The 16,532-nt window shown below is 50.1% G+C and overlaps 7 protein-coding genes across 7 annotated transcripts; 1 reads left to right on the forward strand and 6 right to left on the reverse strand.

The window, feature by feature from the left end:
* Positions 1-1,058: 1,058 nt before the first annotated feature.
* N7529_000704 (SH3 domain protein) lies at positions 1,059-4,797 on the reverse strand (the record flags this gene model as incomplete). The annotated part of the gene is made up of 3 exons (XM_057236235.1): positions 1,059-2,881; positions 2,937-3,017; positions 3,075-4,797. 3 exons carry the CDS (start codon positions 4,795-4,797, stop codon positions 1,059-1,061), a joined length of 3,627 nt encoding a protein of 1,208 aa, XP_057103038.1.
* A 1,286-nt stretch (positions 4,798-6,083) lies between these two features.
* Positions 6,084-6,913, reverse strand: N7529_000705 (uncharacterized protein; the record flags this gene model as incomplete). Its single annotated transcript, XM_057236236.1, has 3 exons — positions 6,084-6,273; positions 6,332-6,836; positions 6,904-6,913. The coding sequence occupies 3 exons, from the start codon at positions 6,911-6,913 to the stop codon at positions 6,084-6,086; spliced, it is 705 nt and encodes a 234-aa protein (XP_057103039.1).
* Positions 6,914-7,750: 837 nt separating this feature from the next.
* On the forward strand, positions 7,751-8,728 carry N7529_000706 (Rtr1/RPAP2 family protein phosphatase; the record flags this gene model as incomplete). Its single annotated transcript, XM_057236237.1, has 1 exon — positions 7,751-8,728. The coding sequence occupies one exon, from the start codon at positions 7,751-7,753 to the stop codon at positions 8,726-8,728; it is 978 nt and encodes a 325-aa protein (XP_057103040.1).
* A 491-nt stretch (positions 8,729-9,219) lies between these two features.
* N7529_000707 (40S ribosomal protein eS17) lies at positions 9,220-9,762 on the reverse strand (the record flags this gene model as incomplete). The annotated part of the gene is made up of 3 exons (XM_057236238.1): positions 9,220-9,300; positions 9,356-9,553; positions 9,616-9,762. 3 exons carry the CDS (start codon positions 9,760-9,762, stop codon positions 9,220-9,222), a joined length of 426 nt encoding a protein of 141 aa, XP_057103041.1.
* Positions 9,763-10,200: 438 nt separating this feature from the next.
* N7529_000708 (mitochondrial 37S ribosomal protein bS1m) lies at positions 10,201-11,619 on the reverse strand (the record flags this gene model as incomplete). Its single annotated transcript, XM_057236239.1, has 1 exon — positions 10,201-11,619. The coding sequence occupies one exon, from the start codon at positions 11,617-11,619 to the stop codon at positions 10,201-10,203; it is 1,419 nt and encodes a 472-aa protein (XP_057103042.1).
* Positions 11,620-11,929: 310 nt separating this feature from the next.
* Positions 11,930-13,159, reverse strand: N7529_000709 (SDR family oxidoreductase; the record flags this gene model as incomplete). The annotated part of the gene is made up of 5 exons (XM_057236240.1): positions 11,930-12,436; positions 12,498-12,797; positions 12,842-12,974; positions 13,032-13,083; positions 13,138-13,159. The coding sequence occupies 5 exons, from the start codon at positions 13,157-13,159 to the stop codon at positions 11,930-11,932; spliced, it is 1,014 nt and encodes a 337-aa protein (XP_057103043.1).
* A 1,523-nt stretch (positions 13,160-14,682) lies between these two features.
* cwc25 (U2-type spliceosomal complex subunit CWC25) lies at positions 14,683-16,083 on the reverse strand (the record flags this gene model as incomplete). Its single annotated transcript, XM_057236241.1, has 2 exons — positions 14,683-15,985; positions 16,058-16,083. 2 exons carry the CDS (start codon positions 16,081-16,083, stop codon positions 14,683-14,685), a joined length of 1,329 nt encoding a protein of 442 aa, XP_057103044.1.
* Between the last annotated feature and the right edge of the window lie 449 nt (positions 16,084-16,532).

Consider the following 16,532-nt stretch of genomic DNA (forward strand, 5'->3'; position numbering starts at 1 on the left):
AACGCATGACGATCAGACCGGATTTCAGTAACCGATCGATCGCGAATATCCGGACGATACAGCCGGTCGAGATCCCTGCACGAACACGGTACACGAAAAGAAAAGCCCCGGAACTCGCAAAGCGAAATGAACTCCATCGCCAACTCTTATAATTGGAGCACTCTTCCCCCTCCGTAATCCAATCCACTCATTTGTTGGGTGAGGGGTTGAGACCGGGGGCTGCCCCAGTCTCGATGCTCTCCGTAGCAAGTGGGTTCCATGTAGACCGTCGTTTCAGGGATGGGATTTCGCGTTGGTCCTTTTTTTTGTTTGCATTTGAATGTGTTAGGTTGGAGTTCGTGTGAGCCTGGTTGTGGGTTTGGCTTTGATTTACGGATTCTTTGGGACTGTGATAAAACGCTCGCGACAACGGGTTTTGTGGGTGGGGCCGGCGGTTGAATGTCCCTAAATTGTTGTCGTTTCGATCCGTTAATTAGAGAAGGTTTGTTAGCTTTACTGTGATTTCGTGTTAATATATCTCAGACCGGGCGTAGGGTTCTAGAACGCTGGAGTTAACCTAAAGGCTCAGCTCTTACCTCCGAACACACGATTTGGCGATGTTTGTTTCGATGTTGAATAGCATGAATAAACAAGATTAAAGAGTCGGTGGTGCTGTTGAATGTCATCTAGGAACTAGTTGTTGAATTCCACATATACTACAGTAAATCCACACCATAGACGTAAAGTAGATTCAAGAATAGTATCTAAGTCTGCTGATAGAATAGAATCATGCAAGATGAACCATTGACATAGAAAGACAAAAAAGGTGCACGCTCAACTCTCAAAATCACCATCTCACATTATTAGCACACCGCAAGCCGATGATTCGATGATTCACACAAGAGGTCAGACAAGGCAGAAGAAAACAATATAAGAGAAAGGAGAAAGGAGGCTCCTTTCCATTCATACATGAACCCACCCAATCTAGGACAGGGAAAAAAAGTAACAAAAGAAAGGGTCATCTGCTCATAGTGCAATAGCTGCAACAAAAGGGTTGGTTCTCGTGGAATCACGCCAACCTACGACTTATTGGATTCCCAACCGACCCAGCTACGGGGCATCACACGCCAGACCTTGCATTCGCCACTGCGGAGGTCGTTCAGCTTGAAGCTCTCCATCTTGACCTTCTTGCTCTCGCGACCTTGCTCCCAGGCTCGGATCTTCTTCTTTGTGCCGTCCCAGTCCACAACGACGCCCACGTGGTCTGGCTTGCCGACCTCGGCGCTATACTTCTGGTGCATGGTGCCGCGGTGTCCTTGGAAGCGGGCATTGCGGAAGCTGACAATGTCACCGGCACGGATCTCATCATTCTGGGACACGGAGGCATTTGCCAGGTTGGAGTAAACGGAAGCGCCGTATCCTCGGGTGCCGACAGGGAGCAGCGCCTCGGAAAGAGGGTTGAGTAGGTGCTGGACCAATCCGAACGGAGTGCCGTCTCCAACAGTAGAGTTCTGGATCGAGTTGACAGCTTCTGAGATTCGGGTACCAAGTTGGATGTGGGCTTGCTCAAGCTGATCTTGACGAGGCTGGAGTGGCGGGGGTTCGTGGCGCTGCTCAAGAGAAGCATCGGCAGGATTCCTAGGGTCGAATTGCACGTTCACAACTGTCTGAGAGTAATCGAGGAACAGGATATAGATATCCTTCGAGACAATTGACTTTCCACCCCGCTTGGTAGAAGCAGATTCCTCGACCTCGAAGAGAAGATCGCTGCGGTTTTGGAACACCGGGGGAGGAGTGTTGGATTGAGTCCACCAAAGGGTGTGTTCGGCAAAATCAACGTCTGTGGCGATGTAGCCTTGATCCACCGAGGGACGAGAAACATCCATCGACCGGCGAATGTTGGGCTGGCCTCGAAGAAGATCCATAGATGCGCGTTGGCTTCGAGCTACGGATGGGGATGGCAAAGCTGGGGATGGCAAAGCCGGAGCTTGACTTTGAGGAGGAAGAGGTGCCAATGAAAGTCGCTTTTCATATGAGGCAGTCGGTCTTTCGTTCACTGCGCTCGGTGCTGGGGGAGCATCATACAAATCATCGTATTCCGCCTCGGCGGCTTTTTGTGGCGGGAAGGGAGGTGGAATCTCTGAGCGACCATGCGGAAGTGGTGGGGGTGTAGGCAGACCATGCTGAGGAGCGGAGTAGTTGAATGGATCATACTCTTCATCGTCGTCACTGGCGGGTTCTCTGTTTGGCGGAGGGGGAGGGGGTCCTCGGGGTATGTCGATTGATGCACGAGCGTTCCGGGGAGGCTGGCTTGGGGGAGGAGGCGGAACTGCCCTGGGAGCGATCGGGGGGAGAGGAGGGGGTTGCCGAGATACCGGGGGGCTAGGAGGAGATTGAATAGAATGGTCGTCGGTGATAGTACCCTCGTCAAAGCTGGAGTCGCGTTCATGGGCCTTCAGGGCATCCTTATGCTTTACCCCCGATGCGATATCAGTATCGTAGTCCCCGTCGTACTCAGTAACCTCCCCTTCAGCTTCTTCTCCAGCTTGTCGGGGAGGAGAAGTCGTACTCTTGCGATTATCAACGGTGGACCGGCGTCGAAGTTGGTCGGGAGGGGGTGGAGGAGGGGCGCGTCCCTGCGACGGTGGTATGGGCATATTGCTTGGAACAGGTGGCGGTGGACGACTAGCTCTCTGTTCAACTGCAGGGGTCGAAGCCGTTGAAGATTCTGGCCCGTATGCCGAGGAACGACGAGAGTCAATCTGATCAGGAATCGCAGGTGCAGGCACAGCCGGTGGAGCAACCGAAGTGTTCAACGACGGAGCAGACTCGAGGACCGAAAGTTCATCGTCGGACTCCTCGCCCCTGTCCGCAGTGGTTGGCCGAGGGGGGACTGGTCGGCCTACGTATCAAAGTCAGCTTTGGAACCAAGTCAGTTACGTTAGATATTCACTTACTTCCAGGGACTGGTGGAGGAGAACCCGGCGCCTGTTCAACAGGTCGCGACTCCCGGGGAGGCGGGGGAGGCGCCGAACGGTCTGGGTCAATTAGCAAATCTGAAATCACACACCAGGTCGCCGAGGAATGTGTTGTACCTTGAGACGAGAGAGCCGGAGGTGGACGATCAACCGAGGTGCGACGCACTGGACCTTCGTGGACCACCTCTTCCACGTCTGGAATCTCGTGCGCCGAGTGCTGTTCAGTAATAGGCGTGGCCAGAGGCTGCTCCTCATCCTTTTCCACCTCGGTGGGAGCCACTGGCTTGGTAGCCAGGTTCATTCCAGGAAGAGGAACCATGGGAACTGGAGGTGCATGGGCAGGTGAAGTGGGTTCAACTTCGGGCTCTGCAAGTCTCTTTTCCGACTCGCTGGGGGTCTTTGGTGGCTTGCGAGTACCAGCACCAGACATGCCAGGCATTCCTCCGGCGGGTGGTCCAAACAGACCCATCATGCCCATACCACCGCTCATCTTGGCCATGCGCTCTCGCAGCTCCATTCGGCGCTTTGTTTCGGGGTCCACTTCCTCCTCCTCTTCCTCTTCTTCTTCGTTCTCCTCCTCGAAAGGCTGTTCGGTTGGTCGAGCGGACGGTCGACGTTGAGAGCTTGGGCGAGGAGCTTGATCACCGTCGTCATCCCTGCTAGTGGATGTTTCACCGGCATCTTCGGAGTCAGTCGGGGCAGAATCATCGGCATCATTGGCATCGCTCGCGGCTTCTTGAGTGGGTGAGAATGGCACAGGAGGCTGGGAAGGGGGCGCAGTTCTCAATGTATCGATACTAGGATCCCTAGCAGACGCCATTGCATCGACAGGAGACTCTTGTTCCTCCTCGGGGGCTGCAGGGACTGCGGGGGCTACAGGAGCCACAGACTCATCTATAGACCTCCTCGGGGGAGCGCGCGGGGGCTTCTCCTTCTTTTGAGCTGCTTCTGCATGACGTTGGGCCTGTTCCATCTGCTGCTTCTGGAGCAAAGCAATCCGTTCTTTCAGACTAGTCGGTTTGGGTTGATCTTCAGCAGACTCTTCGCCTCCTTCTGTAGGAACGGGAGCGGGAGAGGGTCGGCTTTCTGAAACAGGAAGCTCACGTGCGACTTGTTCCTTCAGTTCCGGGTCCTCATCTCTCTTGTAGACCTTAGGTGCAGGCTCCCTTGGTGGTGGCTTATAGGCATCTCGGCTGGGGGGCGGCGCGACGAAGGGCTTCTTGATGAAGGATGGCTGAGAACCACTTGGCTTGAAAGGTGTAACTGGCGCGGCGGCAGGCTTGTTGAAGGCGGCAATACGGTCGCGGAATGAAGAAGCTGTAGGCTTCTCGGCGACAGCTGGAGGAGCGGGCTTGGACGGAGGAGGTGCCTTGGCTACAGGTTCGACTTGGGCCTCGGGAGCAGCGGGAACGGGCGCCTTTGCCGGTTGGGGAGGAGAAGCTGCAACTTCCGCTACAGGGGCACTCGCAGGTAGATGGGACTGGGACACAGGTGACTGTGGCGACACGATCTCATGTGCCTCCTCCGCAGGCAGCACCTCGGGCTCGGGCTGGGCTCTAGTTGCGGCAACAGGGGATTCCACTGGCACTGTCTCGGAGTCCTTCTTTGGTCTAGGTCGAGATGGTCGTGGGGGAGCTGGAGGTTCGTACTTCTCGACAAAGTTTTTCGGAAAGATACCCTCGTGTTTGGCCCCCGAGGCGTCTGAGTATTCACCGTAGTACCAATCGTCGTCCTCTAGAGCGGTGACCGTCACGATTTGACCGATCGGGAATTTCAGGTCGTCATCGTGCTCCGAAGCATATTCGAAGACTGCCCGAACTGTGAAGGGAGGGCCAGACATCTGGCAATTCGAGACCGAGGTTCAGACTTGACAATCGGTGTGGAGAGGAAGGTTGAACGGGGGTGAGCTTTGCTGGCAATGACGCTAGGATAAATGTACAGAGCAAGTCGCCAGCTTCTATATCTCTGACATACAGTGAGATATGAGTTGGCACAACGAATCAATTCCTTTGTGGCAGAATTAGCTCAGAAGTGACAATGAGTGGTGCCTGCTAGGAAATGAGGGGGAGGGGGGAAACCTGTGGAAGGCACTCACGTATGTGTAGAACCGAGCACCCTCACCAGGGCCAGTAAAAACAATCGATGCAAGATGAAAAATGGGGAAGTTGATCGGAGGAAAAAGACCAAAACAAACGATGAACAGGAGATGAGGTAAAGAGAGAGAGGTCGTCACTTGGCGGGATGAGGGAAATGGCTCCACTGGGCGATCGGCGGCTAACAGTAACCAGGGAACACACAACACATGGGGAAAATGTGGTCAATAGCGACTTGCTATTAAGGGTAGGCAGTCATATTGGGTTGTTATGTATATATTAAATTCATGTCATGTTCTGGTAGATATGTAGATTGATGTAGCCGTAAAGTTACTTATACTCAAACCTACATGTATGGACATATTTGAAGTATAAACCACAAGAATATTTTTTATAAAATAACAGTTACAAAAGGAATAGATATACCAATCTAAATCTGTATACCTTTTCTTTACAACTGGAACCACTGAAGTACAAGTGTATATCGGTACCTTAGAATCGTGAACTCCAAAAAAAAAAAGTTGCCCAAGCGCTACGTCAGCACGAGGTCTTTCAATATTGGAAACACCGCCTTGGTCACCGCCTGATAAGGGTTTGATATAGCTGGAGGATTTCTGATATTTTAGTAGTACTGTATGCAGCTTACATTCCAAGGTTAGCTTTATGACTCTCTTGGTCATACCATAATTTTCCGTGCAAAGGTCTACAGAATGGAATTGATGTGGTGTATTTCGCAACCAGTGAGAGATAATATTACCCAGAAACGCCATGAAGTCAGTTCATAAGCGGGTTCTAGTTATAGAGACTGTGGAAAAATACTGTAAGACATGTGAGCAGGATACAAATAAACTGTGAAAGTGATATAATTACCCTAATCAAAATAAAGTATCTACATATGTGGCATATATGCACCATAAACCATAATCAAGAACAAATCCAACACCCTTTTGACAACACTGGTGCATTTTGAGCTAGTCACCTCTTTACAGATTACTCACCCGAATACGGATATCAATGATATAACTGCAGCTCATTATGCATAATCAATACCGGGGATACTTATGTGCACGTAGTCATCATTGAAAGCAATCTTCCCAACAGCGTCGATTCTCGACGTGCCATCACCATAGTATCGTTGGTTGAAGCTATTCCAAACACTGACAATTGTATTTGCGGGCAGCCTGATAGCCCCGGCTTCGTCGAGGCGGTAAACTAGCTGTGATCTATCGATGTCGTTAGCAAATAGCCCTAAAACCCGCGATAGAAATGACCGGAACTCACATAAAGTCTCTGCAACCAAGTAAATCCTCACTTGTAGAAGTATATCCCACGGGAAGTAAGTTAGTATCGTCAATCACACGGAAGAAGTCCCTGGCCGTCTTATTTCCGCGCACGGGTAATTGCAAGGTGTGAAGCGCCCGTATATGCGGACCCTGATATGTGATGGTATTAATCCTCAGCTCAGCGTCAATTAGATTATCATCAACATTACCCACGGGCTGAATGTCAAATAAAAGGCCCCTGGTTCCAGCAGGGGCATATGGAGAATTCTGCTGCTGTAGATGTTCGAAAAGGATTCGGAGGATGGTGTGGTTGGGCATGTCCACACCAAGCCCGACGTCCAAAAAATCGATAAAGCAGCTATTGATCTTCTTGGATTTGAGAGAAATAGGGACTCCGTCGTACTTATACTCCTGGTTTGTTGTCACATTAGCTCTCTGAACAGCTTGGCGCTTTGGGGGTGGTGGAGGACTGTCTCGAACTGTTCCGGAGCGAAGCGTGCGCTCTATATATATGATCAGCTTATTAAGTCGGTCGATGATAAGACGGATTTGTTTTCTGTGATTACTTACTGGCCGACATTTTGAGAGTGACTATCAAAGTATATTGACTGCTGTTGGAATTGAATGTTAATACTGACTTGGGATCGTGCTGATGATTCTTGATGTTCTGAATCTACTGTATGGAAAATATCTTCAGTTTTATATGCTAGCAGATATTAGCAAATAGTCATTGTTGGAAGCCTGAACCAACATGAAAGGATACTCAAAATGATGTAGATCCTCTATATTGGTTATGAGTTATAATAAGCCTGCTCTTCAATGAGATACAAAGGAAGTTGAAAGAGGAGGGGCGAATATAAACTCCGAAAGCGCTGCATTTGACCCGGTTGATCAAAGACAACCTTTGGAAGAGTTTGGTGGCGAAGAGATCAAGACGCATGTTGATACAAAGAGCGTCGAATAGCTTTGTCCTTGAAAGAGATATTCCAAGGAAACATCCGCGAAGCATAAACAAAGAGCTGGCATTGTGAGAGGGATGCTTGATATAGCATCAAAGGTAGTATCTAAGGCATCAAAGAACACTCGATATGGTATCAAGAATAGCCAGCCGCTCTTGGCCGATTTAGCGCTGCTATCTTGATGATCTGAACATAGCATCATAAATTTCACGAGCATGATATTCTATTGAAATACAGAATGTGTAGTACGATAGTAAGAAGAAGTATAAAAGACTCTACAATTCGAGTCTAGAGCTGATTTTCTGCCAGGCAAAATGACCACGAAACCGCAAGTAGAAATCCGGGGGGTTTTGCCTCCGCTTTGGGGCCCAAATTATCACGCTAATTTTTTTTATCGTCGCTTGCTGCCCCTTTGATCTCACCCTATTTATGAATCTCATTGAGCTGAATTATACAATATGGACACACAGCAAGGGCAACATGCCCTGAAGACTTCTCTGCCAGAAACATATGCCGCCATAAATGCTCAACAACCCCCACCTTCATATCTGCATCCTTCACAAGAACAACAAGACAAATATCTACAAGGCAGACCCGGTGCAACCCAACAGCACCTCGAAATTGCACTCCAACATGCACAGCAAATCCAGACCCAAAAGGACGCAGAGGAAGTCATTCTGACCCGCATTCTTGAGCTCCTCGAGCTCCCCTCCTCCCCCTCAGCTGATCCTGCCTCACCATCCGAGGAAGATACCAACAAATTCAAATATGCGCTAGCTCCTTTCCGACCCAGTGACTACGACAATCTCATTTTGGAGCGCAACTACGAAGACTCCTGTGGATACACGCTCTGCCCCCGCAAGCACCGCAAACAAAAGCACGGCCCTGGCGGTGGGTTCCAGTTCAAATACGGGCCCAAGGGAAGCGGCCCGGGCGGCCGAGGACGCAGCGTAGATATCGTGCCCCAAGACCAGGTTGAAAAGTGGTGTTCGGACGCGTGTGCGGAGCGCGCGCTTTGGATTAGAGTGCAGCTCTCCGAGGAGCCGGTATGGCAGCGACGAGCTGACGCTACCCGCGGCATCAATATCATGCTTCTTGAGGAAGCACGTGCTAAACGTCTCAAGGCGCCTGCGGCTACGGGAACGGTTTCGTCCGTCGTGGATGACATGAATAGTCTGATGCTTGGGAACACGGACACGAACACTGATCGGTCTCGGACGCTTGCGATGGAACGTGGCGATACCAGCTCCGTTCGTCGGGATGGACGGGTGCCCGTTACCCTGAGAGAGAATGATCTTGGTGATCAACGTATGGCTGGAGCTCCACAGATGCGTCCGGAGGATATGACCGGAGGCTCAATTGAAGGCTATGTTCCCAGACAGGACGATAGATCTGTGGACCAGGATGGGGACATAGATGTACTCGATCAAATCTGATCATATAGCATAAAAATGCTATGGCATTTTACGGGATTTGGGCGTTCTACAAATTTGATACCCATGATTGTCCATTGGACAACACGAAGCAATAAATCTACAAATAGACCATATATATGGCTTAGGACTGGCCAGCAAGACTTAAACCTGAGTAGGTAGAAATCCATGCATAACTCAGACCACCAAAGGTCTTGAGTCTCTTGAACCAAGGTGACAAGGTTCAAGAACTCCTACGTAGTCCAACCTGGAGGGTGAACTCTCAGGCAGACACGAGGGGAAAAAATGGCAATCAAGCGTCATCTCCGTGAGGAGAATCGGCGACACCTTTCTCAAAGAGAATCATGTTTATTCATTCCTCATCCAGGAATAGCCTTCCACTAAGCTAAACCATGCTAGCGGGGCGAAAAGCCAGCCAGAACAAGCATCGTCGAAACGCCTGGAATCGACCGACCAGACATGAACTTTTTATTCCGTTATTTCGGGCGCTGGATTTAGCGGGGACCGAAGCGACGGGGGCGCTCAGCCTGCTGCTGCTGAGTGACGGCAACGACGTTGACCTTGAGGTTGTCGAACTGTGATGGCGTTAGAGATAGAATTTCTCGAAATTTTGGAACGGTAAAAACTTACGCCCATGGACTTGAGAAGGTCCTTGGTGTCGGCATCAACATCGAGCTGGCCGGACTCGGTCTGGGAGACGTCGAGAGCGGAGACCTCGGGGACGTACTGGTCCTTGCGCTCACGCTCCTCCTCCTGGAGCTTGAAGGAGATACCGCGGACGGGACCACGCTGGATGCGCTTCATCAAGTGGGTGGTGTAACCAGCAATCTATAGGCAAAGCAGTCAGTATTTGAAAGCATATTGCGATTGCGATTATTGTAAAATCTCACCTTGTTGCGGAGACGCTTGGAAGCAATGATGGCGATCTCATCACAGATACGCTTGTTGGTCTCGAAGTCGAGGGTCAACTTGGGGTAGTAACGCTCGATGATGACCTTAGCGGAGCGCTTGACTGTCTTGGTACGGACGCGACCCATTTTGGCGGTTGTTGGCTGGCGGGATGGATGTTCAGGAGACCGAAAGTTGCCGTTGCGATGTGAATTGACTTGAAGGAGTTTCGCTTAGTCTGTGTGGATCCAATCCTTGCCCTAGGCCCTAATCTCAATATCACGTGATATGAGACTTTGGATTATGTCATCGCAATCGGATCCAACATTTCCCTTTTAGGATAATAGCAAACGTAGCAAACACATCAAGAACAGCTCAATCTGCGGGCGTGCACTTGAATTGGGAATGGTTTATAAAGTTGGCCTATGTATGAAGAGATCGCTGAGAGAATAATTTGATATTGATGAATCAGATTTATATGACTATGACACAGCCAGAAAAGAAAATTGAGAGTAGCTTTACACAAGCACCAGTTCTATCATACATTGTACAATTATTTGCACACCCACTCACTCACACCTCACTCCTTATGACTTAGAGTTGAGGTTGTCGAGAAGGCTGCGGGCGATATCCTCTGTTCCCCTAATTGGCCCCCTTGGCTGCCTATCACTGGCAGGGTTGAACCGAGGCTGACCGAAGGGCTGTCTGTCCAATCGTGGGACCGTCTGAGATGAAGAATCGGCAACGTCCGAGATGAAAATGGGGTACTCCTTCTTGTGCTCTTCAATTCCGTAAGGCGCCTTGGCAGTGGCGCTGGCGCGGTAAGATGAAAGGCTAATCCGGCCGTTGGAATCGATGGCTGCGCGAATGGGAGACACCCAGTATTTGCCGCCACCTGGAATGGACGCGTCGAAGGAAGTAAGACCAGGAGGTGTGCCCTGCTCAACGAATGCCATGGCGTTCAAGTCTTCCACGGCAATACCACCGATACCTGCGATGGCACGAGACATCTTACCCTTGAAACGGCCCTTGGGGCGCAGGATTCTTGCCTCCACGGGGCGCTGGTAGGCCTGGGGACCGAACTTGGGATGGTTCTGAATCAGAGCGTGTGATCGCGCGTAGGACAGACCGGCAGACGGGTGGGTCTTAGGAGGTCCAGAAATGGCGTATTCGGATGAGGCCAGATTGGTTGGGGGAGCTTGGTAGTACTTGTGTCCAATACGCTCACTGGGAACGGCTGGGGGCGAAGAGAGGTCAAGCAGATCGAAAACAACCGGGCCAAGAGCAAATGGATCATTGCGCAAAGTTTTGATATAAGTGTTGAACTCCTCATCGGTGATTTTCATGGGTCCAGCGGCAAAGTCCTCTCCGTTGTCCTGTGCCTGTTTGCGAAGCTCAGCAGAACGCTTGGCAACGAATTGTTCACGAAGCTTCTGGAGAAGCTCGGGCTTCCTGTTAGACACTTGTTTCAGGTAAGAAGCGAACTCCGCGTCCGTTTGTCCGGCGAGCCAAGGACCGGTGTGTCTGAATTGTTTGGCACCAGTTTCCTTGAGACCCTGGCTCGTCTCGGTGTTATCAAGGTGGGTTTCGAATGGACTCTGGTGTCTGGGGACCACGTTTGTCGCATAGTTGACTCTGGAGGGAAGAGACATGGGCATGTGCAACTCCTGGAACTTCTCGAGGGTCATCGTGTGATCCGCGGCGGATTCGAAGTCGGTGACATGTTCGAATGTGTCGAGAGCGTGGACCCTGACAACAGGTCTCGAGGATTTCTCTGAGGTTGCTTTAGCAGGTAGAGGTCGCTTGAGACCCCAATCGCCTCGGGCTAATGATGAACCCGGGGTAACGATGGAGGCTCGAATCGGGTGAGGCAGAGTTGCGGAGTCGGAATCGTAAACAGCTCTCGACGTCGCTTGGTCCGCGGGAACCTTGAGAGACTTAGGAAGTGCGAATAAACGCGACTTGCGCAGTAGGTTCGCCGTTGGCGATAGCCTGGCGGATGCCATCTTGTTCAATTGACTTTGATCTTTGGGTTGCTGGCTCAAGAAAAGTTGACCGGAGAACACGGGCCAAAGCCGTACGGCGGGCCACAAGTGCCCTACCCGCACTTCTGCTATCTATATGATGAACCATCCAGGTCTTCTCTGTTTCACATCAAGAGTAAATTTTAAAACAGATCTTTTAGTTCTCTGCACTGCTGATATTAGAATTTTAAACCCCAAAACGATTATCAAGCCGACGGCTAAAAATATTTCTTGATTCAAGGTTATTTCTATACTAATATCTCTAGATCTATAGACTTTTTGACCCTAGCAGTTAAGCGCCAACAGCTAGAAGAGCGTCGACAGTATCTATGACCGTTTGTTTAAATGGGCGATATTCTAGGCCCAAAACCCTCTGTGACTTGTTGTTATCGTACTCGAAAATGTTTGCCGGAAAGTCGTCAGGGGCGTTCACAGGTGGCAGTTTGGACTCCAACTCGGGGCGAGCCTCACGGATAATGTCTGCAATTTTCTTATTCGAAAAGAAGCCAGCAGTGACGAAGAATCTCTCCCCTCCGGCCTCAGGGACCTCAATTGCTCTGACATGGGCAAGAGCAACATCACGTACATCCACCCAGAGAAAATTACCCGTCGGGGCTATTTTCTCTTTCATCTCACCCTGGATCAAATTTCTGAAGCGCTGGTTTGAGGTGTTGACGGACTCAAGAGTGTTTAGATAGTGGACCACTGGGCCGAATACCAACGGTGGGTTAATGGTAGCAATGTCGAAGTTTGGTTTCTCTTTCTCGACAAAGTCCCAAGCTGCTTTCTCAGCAAATGTCTGACGTGCAATGATGGTTTAGCTTTTATCTTAACCTTGTCAATGGAACGAGATGGCTTACCTTGCTGGCCCGATAAACCTGTGAGTGGTCCATTGCCTCCTCCCATGTCACTGGGTTCCATTCCTTCTCACTGTAGACCTTGGGGTGCTGCTTGCCGTTCACAATAGCAGCGAAAGAAGATGTGATCACTACTCGCTTCACACTAGGAGCGTAGGCTTTGATGGCCTTCAAGATACCCGTGGTCCCCTTAATGGCAGGGTCGAGGAAGTCCTTCACGGGATCCTGAACGTTGAAGTGGAAGGGGGATGCGGTATGCAGAACATAGTCAAATGGCGGATTTGATTTGACGGCCTGTTTCTTCTTCGTTAATTATTGATACTAGCAACCAAACATTTCTTACTGACCTCATCGAATGCACCGTCCTTGGCTACATCCGTAACAATCACATACGAAAGCTTCTCCTTGGGTGTATTGGGATGAGCCTCGAGGATTTGTTTGCCCTTTTCTTCTGATCGGACTGTCACGACTGTATCAAAGCTAAAGTACAAATGTCAATGATTGATATATTTCCTTTGCAGGGGTGTGTTTTCATACCCGTGCTGCAGTAGAATGTCGACAATGTGGGCGGCGATGAAGCCACTGCCTCCTAGTACCCTGTTAGTCTAGTGTGAGATATGATATTTGAAGCACATGAGCGTACCGGTCAATAGCACTTTAACCATTCTGAGAAGAAAGAAGAAGAATGTATGTATGTATGTATTGAATATTCGAAAGAGAGTACTGTGTACGAGGTAAAGAGAGATATCAGAGCGAGAACCTTGGGCTTTTATGGTTCCTTAAACTCATCGATCCCGTCATCCTTCCCCGCCTCGGCCCGGATACAACAAACTTGGAAGATTACAAATGAAAGTCTTGACAGGGTTTAGCGGATTTAACATTGAGTGTTAAAGTAGGATTTCATGGGGTTTGCGGTGTAAACGGAGCTAAGCTATCGGGCTTATGGCCCCTCTCCCCCGGGGGCCGCTCGGGCGAGCTTCTTCCTGTATCTGTGGACAGCAGGACCACTTTGATGGACCCACATAAGACAGAGGCTTAGCCCTAGGATTCTTTACAAGGGTTTGGTAGTAAGAACGACCACGAGTCTAGCAATGGCTAGACAGCCCATACCCCATTTACCTAGATACGCACCTATATATCATTCATTACATTGTAAGAAAAAAGCGCTGGGTCTAGCCGCAAGGGGTCTATGGAGTATGTTCTAAGGACAAGCCCGGTAGCACTTGAATGAATGGTGGTGATATAAGAAACCTCATCATACCGTACAATTCTTCAGACAGCACAGAACAAGTAAGTGATTTACCAAAAAAAATCAAATAAAAGAAGAATGGGATGTTGACAACCCATGAGTCATTCACCTTGTTCGCAAATCGCAAAGTGTTATTGCCCACCATTCACTTAAGTCCGGAATTGTGCTTCTAGATCATCCCGTTCGGACATTCGACATGATACCTCGGGCTTGAACACAAACGATCCACGAGTGGGAGACGTGCTCAACTTGATCCGGGCCTTCGAGATTCTACAGCCAGCAGACCCAAAGCCAGAGTCGTGCAAAACGATTTCCTGGTTGTTGAAGGTTGCCCTCTTAGCGCTTGGTTTAGGGAAGTGGTTCTGAACACAGCTCTCGTGGGTATGCGTAAAGTGGGATGTCAGGCAAGGAATAGGAAAATCAGGGTCAGGAGGACCTGGGAAGTGAAGACTACAAGAAATGGCGTCGCAGCAGTAATGAAGGAGCACTAGCGCTGTCCAAAACCACAGACACAGCATAGAACTTGCGTTGCAATTTGTAGAAATTGTTGCGTATTCGGTATTACATACATTTATTCATGCTTCGGAATTTCTATAGATATTGGTACGTTCAGCATCCTCATGCCATATGGTTCCAATGTGTTCCATGCTTCTGTCGAATATGGAGCTTAAAGTGGAAGAAAGGTTAGAATAAGTTCTACTCATGACTCCATTGACTCCATCTAGCTCTTCGTCGACTCTAGGGGCTGATAATATTTCTTTCAGCGATCAGAAGACACATTGTGACAATTGTAGGCTCCGAGGGCCGAATGGATATCAATGATTATCAAAACTACTGCCAACGCTAAAAATAAATAGACAGAGAAATCGTGAGATGAGAATACCACAGCTGCAGAGACACATGACAGGGAAGAGCCTAGTCCATATAACCCTCACGCTCTCAGTCCTCTTCCATCTTCGAAAGTCCTCCGCGGCTCCGACGAATGCGCTCATCAAGGCTATCCTCCTGCACTCGCTTGTTGACATCAGACATGAACCTGCCACGATCAGAACGCTGCCGATCATCCGCTTCTTGCTGCTGCTGTTCCTTGGCAGATAGATCTGTGATTCGCCGAAGACGCTCCGATTCCATATCTGCAGCATTGGATTGCATTTCTGCTAGTTTGCGCTGGCGTTCCTCTTCCTCTTCCTTGGGATCAGGCTTAGGCACTGAGGGACGCGCAGAGGCTGATCCTTGGTTCCGGCCAGAGTCGTTCCGGCCAGAGTCGCGCCGGTTATTGTAATCGCGCCGGGGGTAGTCACGACGTCGGTCGTCGTTCACGGGTCGTTCTTTGCGATCGCTCGCCGGACGTGGAGAGCGGGAGTACCGGCGCGGCGAGCGGTCACGGTCACGGTCTCCTCTGTCGTCACGGTCTTGGTGTCGGCTGGTGTGTGTATCTTTCTTGTCTTGGTAGTCGCGACGATCGCGGCCTCGATCTCTATCATCACGGCGAGTTTGAGTGTCGTCGCTTCTCCGGTCACGTTTATCTGAGCGGTGTTCGTCGTCGCGGCGATCACGGTCCCGGCCACTTCTGTATCTGCGGGAGGATCGATCAGGCGAAGCAGGGGATCGGGATCGGGATCTGTGTCGACGAGGCGAAGATCTCCGGTGGCGATCGCGGCGGTCATCGCCTGCATCATCGCTATACCGTCTGCGCTTGGAGTCGTGGGTGCGATGGCGGCGTTCGCGGTCCTTGTCCTTCCCTCCGTTACGGCTCTCGCGTTTTTGCTCCCGTTCTTTGCGTTTAATAGCCTCCTTCACCATCGCCTCATATGCAGCTTGTTCTCTCTTCTTGACCTCGAGCAGCGGGTCCGCCATAACCTTCGCCATGGTATCGCGCTGGGAGCCGACAGATGGTCCGGCGGCGGCACCATTGCCTACTACCTCCGAACCCTTCTCTAGCTTCTTGGTGTCGGGGTCGTTCTTGAGCAAAACTCCGTCAATGCGTCGCTTTCCAAGTAGATATCCCTCCATCTCTTCCGAGTAGTGTCCGGTCGCGCTTGAGGGTGCCTGGTACATCCAATCGACACGGGTTTGTTGCCTTGACTTTCCAGAGGCTTCTTGGAGTCGCTGAATCTCCTGCATTTGTCGCTCTTCATCTCGCTCGCGTCGCAGTTGCTCGATCTGCTTGCGCTCCTCGAGTGCGCGCTGCTCCTGCTGCCATACCCGCTCCTGATTTTTGAACAGGCCCGGGTGCCATGACCTTGTTGTCTAGTCAGTATGGTTATACTCAATATTGTGGGATTATTGAATGAGTTTAAAGTGCATGACTTACTTTTTCAAATTCAAATCTCCGCCCATGATGTCTGAAGCTCAGGTAGAGCAAACAAAATGTGATATGATCAAGTTGATCAAGCAAGTTCGATGCCCGAACGATTGTCCGACTTTGAGATCCGCCACCGATCACGTGTCAATCTATATCAGACCTTCACTGACTGGAGGTCGAGCAGTTGCGGAATATTTGTGTGTAGATGTTTGTTAAAAGTCGATTCAATTATTGTCCTCGTCATGCAAAAAATACTGGTCGAGGAATTGTTTGTACACCTATCACTACTTCATCCAACTACCGATAAAAAAAGAGACGAATAGTGTAAAAGTATGAGCCAGAGATATTAAGCAGCTCAAAAAGTTCAAAATAAAATCCAAAAGAACGAGTAATGGGGTGACTCTAAGTATAGTAGTGTGAAAAGGAATAACAAAACGCATCGTATCATATCATCATCCACGCCGCGGAACTCCGGAAGCCAAAG

The sequence above is a fragment of the Penicillium soppii genome (assembly GCF_028829465.1).
Source record: "Penicillium soppii strain IBT 18220 chromosome Unknown utg000001l, whole genome shotgun sequence".
Taxonomy (NCBI): Eukaryota; Fungi; Ascomycota; class Eurotiomycetes; order Eurotiales; family Aspergillaceae; genus Penicillium; species Penicillium soppii.